General features: G+C 47.5%; 1 protein-coding gene across 2 annotated transcripts in view; it reads right to left on the reverse strand.

The window, feature by feature from the left end:
* Cadm3 (cell adhesion molecule 3) overlaps positions 1-9278 on the reverse strand; it is a 30735-nt gene extending 21457 nt beyond the window's left edge. Inside the window, exon 1 of one of the 2 annotated variants that reach the window (XM_032914627.1) lies at positions 9035-9278. In XM_032914627.1, coding sequence (XP_032770518.1) covers positions 9035-9116 — 82 coding nt within the window. In that variant the 5' untranslated portion in view covers positions 9117-9278. The remainder of the gene's footprint in view (positions 1-9034) is intronic. The other variant, XM_032914628.1, reaches the window with a different exon arrangement.
* Between the last annotated feature and the right edge of the window lie 224 nt (positions 9279-9502).

The raw sequence follows: 9502 nt of genomic DNA on the forward strand, positions 1-9502 counted from the left end.
ATGGGCTGTGTATTCTGGTACAATAGCTAAAGGGCTGGTTTTGTGTGAAGTTTTGGGTGCCCCCTTAAACTGAGGAGGAAAGTATTATACCTTTACCATAAATTTGTTATTTTCACACACACACACACACACACACACACACACACACACACACACACACACGGAGAGAGAGAGAGAGAGAGAGAGAGAGAGAGAGAGAGAGACATATGCACAAACACACATGCACATGATAAACGGGGAAAATATGCAACCCCCATATTTTAGGAAACCATCTTGGAAAGGAAACAACAGAATTGAAGATGGAATTCATTTAGTGTATTGAAAGCTTATGGGAAGATAGGAAATTGAGATTGAGCTGGAAAGCTCAGAAAATCAGGGGAGACATAAAAAAAAAGAGATTACAGGAGGGTGAGATCTCAAGTAGAACTTCAGCATGTTTTTCCCATCCTGCCATAACTACCTGGTGCCTGGGTATCTGACTTGTCCTCCTGCATATGCAAATTCCCTTCTTACGGAGCTCCATCCCATACATGGCTGTTTGGGTGGTGTTTTAGATCTTTCAGAGCGATGGCTTGGTGTGGTTATGATAACAATGCTTTAGAAAAGTTTAATTTCTTGCGAGGCATGCAGGGAAGGCATTTATCTCTGCTGGCTCTAACATTTCTGACTTGTTTTTACTGTTTCCCTTCACTGGATGATCAGAGGTAGGGTGTGAATGACAGGTTCAGGTCCATGGTTAGGAGAGTTACATGAAGAAAAATGTGTTCCGCTCTACACACCCACCCACACTACTCTAGTTTCCCTGACTCCCCTAAGCCTGAGATTTATTCTCTCTCTCTCCTTCATTCTTATCACTTAAAAAAGAGAAGATCTGTATTTTTAAGAATGCTGCATTGTACATGCCAGCCTTACTTCATGCTTTTCTGGGAGTTTAACTCTTCTATGAGACAGACACATTCTTCCAAGTCTACAAATCTCACGGTCTCCAAAATGATAAATAATGTTGTTTTGACAGATAGGTCCCTCTTCTCCTCTCTTTAAACCTCCATTGAATGTCTCAGCTTTGGTGTGGTTATGTCTCCTTCTTCCTCCTAAGAGGTTTGCATTCTCAACCTGGCCATCCTTTTCTCTCCTTCCATGTGTCCTTCAGGGCAACGTGATTCTCATTATTCCGCCTGCTTTTTGTTTTTGTTTCCTGACACAGACACACAGCTTTTATTATGACCCAGATACAGAGCCCGTTTCACATGCTCATATTAATCAGAACCCCTTACTTCCAGAAAACCATATGGCTGAACCTCAGAGCTTCCCCCCAAAGCAGAATTTAGTCTCTTTTCTTCTGCTCAAACTCCCCAGGAAAGGGCCAGAATCCTCTCCTCCCCAGGGCTAAGGCCCAGTCCATCTGTCACTGACATTGGGCTCCAGGGCTTGGAAACCAGAAAAGACTTGGCATTAACAGCAGTTGAGGATAAATGAAAACATGGAAGGCTCAGGGGCTTAGTGATGGTGTGTTTTATATTTGTGTGAGAGTATAGGTTGCAAGTTAGAGGGGGAACATAGCCTACGTCCTTGGGAAGATTTCGTTATTGGGAAGTGTAAGAGCTAGCAAGCACCATGGGCCCACTGTAATTTTGCATTTGCAGAACCGCAAATGCTCAGGAGCAGATGGCGAGACTGGCCCTTCATTTTATAGTGGGAGAACTTGGCCTCAGGCTCTCTAAAGGCTGGATGTGATGGTACGCTCCATCTTACCTATGCACTCATTAGAGTTTTTCTGGGTTTCTCAAGGGTCTCAAGTATTTAAGCCAGAAGCTCCATAAACAAACTCACATCTAGGAGTTTTTTTTTTTAAAAAAAAAACCTTGGTGAGGCTTAGACTAGAAAGCAAAGGGCCAAGGCACAGAAGATAAAGTAAATGAATAGACACAGAGACAGGGTCCTGTCTATTCTCAGTATCACCTCATATTTAAAGAACGAGCGCTCCATCCCACTTTGCTAATGTCTAAGATGGTCAGGAAAGCAAAGAAGAGATGGGTTGCAGCCTCCTTATAGATGAATAGCCAGGACCCAGACTTCCTCCCATTTTCTTTTCCCCAGGGCAAGGTGATACCCCTGACCTTCTTGACCCTGAACTAGAAGTAAATGAGTGAAGGTGCTTATAATTAGCAATCAATATATAATTAGTACAAGTCTAGCTGGGGAAGGGAAAAACAAGTCTTTAACAAATGCAGTCTTTCGGTTCTTAAAAAATATAGCTTTGTTATGCTCCTGGATACCTTCCCAGATGCGAGATTTCACACCAAGGGATGAAGGACATATTGAACAAAGTTAGAAACTCCGCATTCGAATCCTTCTTGAAATAGGTCCTGCTCTTCACTGGATGCTCCAGCTGTTGCTGTAACCCCAATCCTATCTTCCAGAAGGCTTGCTCATAGAGATAAATCACTTCCATTACCTGCCCTTGACAGGTAATGAAGCTTCCTCCTGCTTCAAGTGAGGAAATGAAGGAGGCACCCTGAAAATTCATTCTGACATTGTGCTTCCCCAGCTGGACTCCTCTCTAGGTCATTCGTACATAGAAACATACTCTCATGTGGAAATGGACATGGGACATTTTACATTTGGGGAAAGGGGAGCTCGTCCTGATCTGAGGTGATGACGACACACTGGCTGGGTAGCACTTGATGCCATCAGAGAACTGGCTGATGTGCACCGGAGTCCACCTGAAAGATATATCTCCTGAGATTTGGCTACAGACATTAACCTAGGATGGAAAATTTATGTTTAAGGCCATTTTCTTCATAAAAGTGGAAGGATCCTAATATTTATCTTTTATTCCTCTTATATGGTGGGGCCCTCTGTTACCTAGTTTTAAAACACTTTATTACATATCATGTTTGCATTGCTGGTATAGAAGGCAGATGGAAAACAAGCATTACAGCAGGACCGATAGATCTGGCATAAGATTCAGGGCGTTATTAGGGTGCTTATGACCGAGAAAGACTCATTCTACCCTCCATATCATACGGAGCAATGCCATCTTAATCTAAACTACAACATATACATGTCTGGTTTAAACTATGATTCCAGCTACCATAAAACATGCAGCTATTTTTAGGCTATCTAAGGACACTCTAGACCCCTGAATATCGATAACCTGAGAATTACTTTTCTGCCTCCGTTCTACAGTCGATTGGTCATAAGGCCTCACAATGTCCCTGTATCAGGGTTTGGTCTTCCTTTTAAAAGATCAGGTTCACATTTGTTTCTGACAAGGTGGGAGGTGCGTGTGTGTTGGGGGCCGGGGGCGGGGGAGTTCAGTCAATTCTGAGGACTGCCCAGTGAGAGCAGAGATTATAAAGCAAAAGGTAGAGCAGGACCATGGAGAGCAACAAGAAGTGCCTGGAGTGTCACCACGAGGAGCCAGCACCATGGAGAGCTCAAAGCACAGGTATTTTATTTGAAAGAGGACTTGGAACCTGTCATCACAAGCAAGGTAGCAAGCTCTAGTGCCCACAGAACTGAACACCGGACTTTCGTTAGGATCATTATCCTACATCCATTTTTTTTTAAAAAAGGACTTCGTTTGAGTCTGTTGTATACGCCCAAAATATTTCGAGGACCATCACCAGATTTCATTTGTGATCATTAGTTAAATTATCTAAGCGTTAGTGATGTTGGAAGTGATTTTAATTTGCTATATGTTATTAAAATTATACTTAGGATTATTATCCAATAAAGGAAATAATATACAGCCCCTCTGATCCCCCCTGCCCTCCTGGAAACACTAGGATACAAGTAAGCCAAAACCTTATAACCATCAGATAGATTGGATGGCATACCCAGATGACACCAATTTTCTATAAGTAGTTAACATTTGATGATGCAAGGAGAGGTAATATGGAACCAGGAACTTTCAAAAACAGTAGTGTTGCTGGGGCTTAAAACCCTCTATATTTTACAGGGGACATTTAGTCACTGGCTTTTACGATTAAGGGAATTTGGGTAAATTAATAAGTAAGTCTTTAATACTTGCTGGTTTGATGATGAATATATAGCTTTAATGAGCCACTATGTGTGGGGAAAGAAACTCAACAGATTTATGTGTTCTATTCCTGAGAGGTTGGTCTTTCAGGATGAGAATGGATGGACTGCCTTGTTACACACAACTGCTGGATTCGGGTTTTACTTGCAAAGCTGTAAGAGCTCTAGCATCGGCTACATCTGACCTTATAAAGAACCATCACTATTTCTGATCTTGGCAGCAGAGGTGGGTCTTTAACCTAGAGACATATTCTTCTCCATTTTATAATGATATATAGTGTTTATCCTTAATTTGATTGTGTTTTTAGAGAGACCTGAATCTTTTCTTAGTGGCTTGCCAGTACCTTCTCTCTCTCTCTCTCTCTCTCTCTCTCTCTCTCTCTCTCTCTCTCTCTCTCTCTCTCTCCTTCCCTCCCTCCCTCCTCCTCTTCCTCCTCCCTCCCCCTCCATCCCTCTCCCTCTCTTTCTATCTACCTTTCCTTTTTCCTCTCACCTTTCTCCCTACCTTTCTCTCTCTTCTATCTTTCCCCCTTCCATCTTCTTCTGTCTCTCTGTCTTACAAGCATTTCTGTGGCGATTTTGATTCTCATAGCCTATGGGTAGGCCTCTAGGACATGACCCCATACAGGAAGCAAAATGTTCCAGTATCTTGGCTTGTAGCCAATAGTTAAACAGGAACCACTAGCCTCTGACATTAAAAGAAAAGAAGATCTTGGACTGGCGTAGAGATTAGTGGTAGAAAGCTTATCTATCATTTAAGAGTCTACAGGCTAAATCGCGAGAACTACAGAGAAATGAAATAAAAATATAATTACTCTACTCTTCTAATATTCTGGATTATTCATTCAGCAAGAAGCCGACTGCTTCAAGGAGAATCAGGAATCTAGACTGCCATCCTTAGATGACGTTCTCTTACTGAGGCTCAGATGACAGAAAAGGGACTGTGCAGCCAGTAGGCAGCTCTGCTGGAGTAGGAAACAGCGAAGAATGTGACTAGGCACAGCCCCAAGGGTTTTCTTTCTCTGACAACTGTGAAGATTTTTTCCCCCAGCACATGAAAAAAGCAGCTTTAAACACCATTCTACATATTAGATATGGAAAGTACAGTGAGCGAAAGCAAAAAATGCCTAAGTCCAATCTAAGGATTCACAGAGCAGCAGTATCATGTCCCGTCTGCTATTTCAAAATGACCAGAACACCAAAAAGAAGCAAGCCATCTGTGGAATTTTATGGCTGCAGAACTATGAGTCACCCTCTTCAAGTGGATGCTGAACATCTCCAACATGTCACTTCTGAAATCAGACTAGGTATTCCTTCTCTCCTCAGTTGGAAGAGGGCAGAGAGAAAGTCTAAGTGCAGTCTACTGACCCTCAGTGGAGGGCAGCAAACTTTAGACTATAGCAAACTCCGGGTGTAGCTTACAGAATATAGAGAAGCCAGCCATGGGGCAAAGACAAGTCTTAATTTCATCAATTTTCCTGAATGAATGAGAGACCAGGGTCCTAGGGAAAAAATATGAAAATCAACAGTGCCACCTAGGCCTAGGCAGAACTTAGGACAAAAACTTGGCCATAATTTTTGGGGCCATTTCCTACCCTACAATAGACAGTCTGGATATTCATTAAATTAACTAGACTTTGCCATTCCAGTGTCTCTTTTGTGACCTCGACCTCCATGTGTCAGATGATGTGCAAATCTTAAGGGAGAGTATGTTCTTCCCAAGAGTGGTCGCTAGAACTAAGAGAACAGAGATAAAAGCAGGCAGAACCCTTAGGGCAATAACAAGGAAAAGAAACTCAATGGAGTAGATCTGCCAAGCAGATCCGTGGGCAGCACTACAGAGAATGTTGGGCTTCTCCAGCACATTGGGCATGATCTCCACACTGGGCACCTGGCCAGGGGGCTGCAGAATGCATGGCAGTGGATGGAAGGTCATTGGGAAGGAAAAGATATGCATGTGTGGGGTAGTTAAAATACAAGGTTAAGTTGCTATAACCTGGGTAAAGCAAAGCAAGGTTGTCCTTCTGCTCGGTTAAATCACTGTACTGAAAATAGCTTGGGAATGAGGAACCCTAAGAAGGCTGGCCACAATGTTGCATGTCAAGCCGCTCACCAGAGACATGACCACAGGGCGCATTAAGTTCACAGGCCTTGTGTTTCTCAAACCGGAGCTGCCAACTTCTGTTAATACTAGTGGAGAAAGACCAGAAGGGAGGGCAGGTGGCGAATTCCTAAGCATGTGGCCACAGCGCTGATGGCCAGGTTCTGATAGAACTAGCTGGCCCTGTCTTATCCCAGCTTCTCAATCCCTGCTCATCTTCATGAGCTTCAAATATTTATGCTGTGCCCTAGGGAGATTTACACCTCTGAGGTACATGAAGTTTGTTCTTCTTCTCAATGGAGTGAGCCTCCCAATCATAGCACCCCTCGCTATCTAAGCATCAGCTTGCTGGATCACTTTGTCCTTAAGTCTTCACACCACATCGCTCCTAGATTGGGCCAAACATTGCAGGGTGAGTTACGTATTAACTAGCACCCTGCTCAGGAGCCCCAGGTGAACTCAGGGCTATGAGATGCACCTGACTGATGCTAATCAGAACGGCCTACCAGGCTGCCAGCCATGAGAATATTTATTTTCCACCATTAGAGCTCACCTTCCTTAGCTTGGAAATCAAGGTACAAAGTCAACTTAATAGTGGACATCTGATGGTTGTATCTAAAACATCGGTGCACCCAGGAGTTTTGTACTCTACACCACGGATGTTCGGGAAGCTTGGTCGGATTTTTTATTTTATTTTATTTTATTTTTTTGGAAAGAGGTATCCTAACTCACATTCCCTCTTCCTGACCCATTCTCTTCAATTCTTCATGCTAAGTTTACTGCTTTCTGCTCTTTCCTATAAGCTGCTCTAATTGGTCTTCTAAGCTGAGATAAAATGTTCTCATTCTTTGAAGCTCAAATAGGGGCTGGGCTCCCAAGTTGAAGAACAAGAAAGACTCATGTATTGGACATACAAAGATGTGGTCACTGAACAGGTTTATTCTAGGCTCTGTCTGCTTAGAGTTAAAGATCCTGCAGCTTTCTGACATCTTTTTTCTCTTTTCGGGTCTGAGTTTGGCACTCCCATTGCCAATAGATTGTAGTTTGGGCACTTGCTTTCTTTGGTTCAGCTCTGAGTATGGGGTAGCCAGGGGCTGCACTGAAAGTCAGGGCCTTATAGGAGTGTCATGACTGAGGCACAAGCACTCAGTGTCCAGCCTGAGCCCACTGCTCCCCCAGGTCTGCTCATCTCCCCTGTGAGTAGGGTCATCAGTTCAGTCCTCTGGGGACGGGGATTCCAGGTACAAGAGAAAGGACTGCCATCTCTGTGGTGATAGTAGGAACTCCCCTTGGGGAGTGTGGGGAGTAGAGAGTGGAAAGAGTCAGCCAACCAACTGTAGAGAGGGGATCCCCAGGGTCCCCATGTCAAGGGGAGCTTCTTTACCAGGATGGAGACAGGGTAAGGGGAAGAGGTCAGGCAAGGTGGAGCTATTAGTCCTCCAGCACCCTGGCTCTCAGCCGGCTTTCCTCAGATGAAATTCTCTACATCATCCTCCTCAGTTCCAACCCCTCCTCTCTCCACCCCGCCCCGCCCTGTGCCCATCCCTGCTGGCCACTGGGTCCATCGCCCAGGAACCGCCTCCCCTTTCTCCTCCCCTGCGGTCCTTTCTATTTTGTTCCCCCCCCTTCCCCATTGGCATCTGGCCGGGCATAGCCACCACCCTCCCTCCCTCCCTCTCCCTCTTCCCCTTGCTCCGCACAGGTCTGGTTCCCTTTCCCCTCCCCCACCCAGCCCACCTCTGACAGGCCGCGGGAGTGAGGAGGATGCATTCCTTTAGTCCCTCCACTGCCGGTCCTCCCTCCTCCGGGAACCTGAGGCTCTGAGCTGGGGCGCCCTTCTTCCTATCTCTACACAGTTCTTCAAGCCACCCCACGAACCACCAGCAGCCTCTAAGAAGGCTGAGGTGCCCCCACAGCGCTGACCTACATAGTCTGGCCTGGGGCGGGAGGGGCTCTTCCCCAAGTCCCCTCTCCCCTGGCCCCGCCTCCTTTCTTCATTCCCCGATTCCCTACCTTCACCTCTTTACCTTTACAAGCCCAAGAAGGGTTGAGTTTCAGACTGGGGCAAAGAGGCTAGACTGCTACCCCACCTTAAATTTGGAGAAATTAATGTTCAGCCCAGGAAAGCTTTGGTTTTCCCATAGATCCTTCTTCCCAAATATCTTGCTCTCTCCGTTTGCTGCCCCGCACCCAAGTATAGGTTTCCTCTCCCAGATTTTACCACCACTAGGACTAAAGCCAAACTGGGGCCCCCTCCGCCCTGTGTTGTTGTTTTGCTTCAAGGAGAAGCCCCCTCTCCTTTGCCCACGCCCCCCTCGACAGCCTCACCCAGGCCCCCTTCCCTGCCCACTCAGAGCTCCGCGGCGGGTGGGGGACGCGCGGGGGAGCAGAAATGTTTGCACACAGCAGTTTTGGGGATCGTTCTGGCCACCCAACCCCTACAGACATACATACACAAACACCCAACACACGCCCTGACTGAAACAGCGACAAATCTCACTCCGCCTCCAACACACACTGACACAGACATACACACAGACTCTGACACAGAAACGCAGCACCAGACACCAACATAGACGCGCACACCCAGACACACACGGACATCAACACATCCAGACCCCGGTTGCTCAAAATAGACAGCAATCCCTGAGATCCAGGTCCCTGCTGCACACGCAGACATACACAGTCGGCCGTGTACACGCCGGCACACCCCACGGTCCTCAGAGACAGCGATGCTCAGAGACAGACACAAGGGTATTCCGAGAGGCTGGCGACTTGAACCCTCGCCTCCAAACAAAGCCAACAGGCTCCCTGCGCCCGACTCCCAATCCGAACCCCCACCTCGGGGCACTGACCACCTCCCCTGGCGCCGCCCCCTCCCTCACTCACCGTCCTGGGAAAGATTGGCCCCGCCGGGCGCCCAGGAGCAGGCGAGGAGCAGGAGCAGGGGCAGGGCGGAAGGGGCCCCCATCGCGCTTCCTGGCCACCTCCCTGGCTGGGCGCTGGCGAGCCTGGATCTCCGGGGACTGGGGCCGGGGGCTCTGGGTAGCCGGCGTCGCTGTCCAAAGGGGCGCCCCCGGAGCGGCTTCCAAGCCCGGGGCCGAGGCGGGTACCGGGAGGGAGCCGGCGCTGCTGCAGTCGCCGGGATTAAATAGGGCGCTCGGAGCAAACCATTCGGTTGGAGGTGGAGGGGGGGTGAAGGGGGGCTGGGCTGGTGGCGGGGGGGCCTGGATGCCGCATTCCCTACTCCCCCCCGCCTCCCACACCCCCTCCGCGCTTTTGTGGTGCCTTCCATCTTCTCCCCCGGGAGCTCCTCCAGCATCACTCGGGCGTGGAGCAAAGGGAGGGAGCTGACTC

Source organism: Rattus rattus, chromosome 10 (assembly GCF_011064425.1).
Source record: "Rattus rattus isolate New Zealand chromosome 10, Rrattus_CSIRO_v1, whole genome shotgun sequence".
Classification (NCBI taxonomy): domain Eukaryota; kingdom Metazoa; phylum Chordata; class Mammalia; order Rodentia; family Muridae; genus Rattus; species Rattus rattus.